The sequence below is a fragment of the Myotis davidii genome, unplaced genomic scaffold (genome assembly GCF_000327345.1).
Source record: "Myotis davidii unplaced genomic scaffold, ASM32734v1 C62236332, whole genome shotgun sequence".
In the NCBI taxonomy this organism is placed as follows: domain Eukaryota; kingdom Metazoa; phylum Chordata; class Mammalia; order Chiroptera; family Vespertilionidae; genus Myotis; species Myotis davidii.
In genome coordinates, this window is record NW_006340386.1 from 1 (window position 1) to 415 (window position 415).

At 53.3% G+C, this 415-nt stretch overlaps 1 protein-coding gene across 1 annotated transcript; it reads right to left on the reverse strand.

Moving 5' to 3' along the window:
* Nucleotides 1–267: 267 nt before the first annotated feature.
* On the reverse strand, nucleotides 268–384 carry CCL4L2 (chemokine (C-C motif) ligand 4-like 2; the record flags this gene model as incomplete). Its single annotated transcript, XM_006777442.1, has 1 exon — nucleotides 268–384. A coding segment is annotated over one exon (117 nt), but the record flags the coding sequence as incomplete, so codon positions are not given.
* Between the last annotated feature and the right edge of the window lie 31 nt (nucleotides 385–415).

The following is a 415-nucleotide window of genomic DNA, read 5'->3' on the forward strand; positions in this document are numbered from 1 at the left end:
GATGTTTTAAGGATCAGCCCACCTTCTTGTGCTATGTTTTACTTTCCCTAGTTTTCTAGCATCTGGCTCATTTCCTCCCCAGAAATGTCCTCCCCCTGAATCTTGTTGCTTGATTCCCTCCCAGCCCCCTCCAGGACTCAGCAAGTGACTTCATGACCTTGTTCCTTATGACTTTCTGGGGGGCTGCAGCCCTCAGGCCTGTCTCCCTCCTGTTTGATCCTCACCCTGCCCTGCCCTTGCTTTCCAGAGAAGGCCAGAAGTTGATACTCACACCACAGCGGGCTGGGAGCAAAGGCTGCTGGTCTCGTAGTAATCCATCACAAAGTCCCGAGGAAGTTTCCGCAGGATGTAGGAGAAGCAGCAGGCAGTGGGAGGGTCGGAACCCACTGGAAAAGAAGGCCGAGGTGAGATCAAA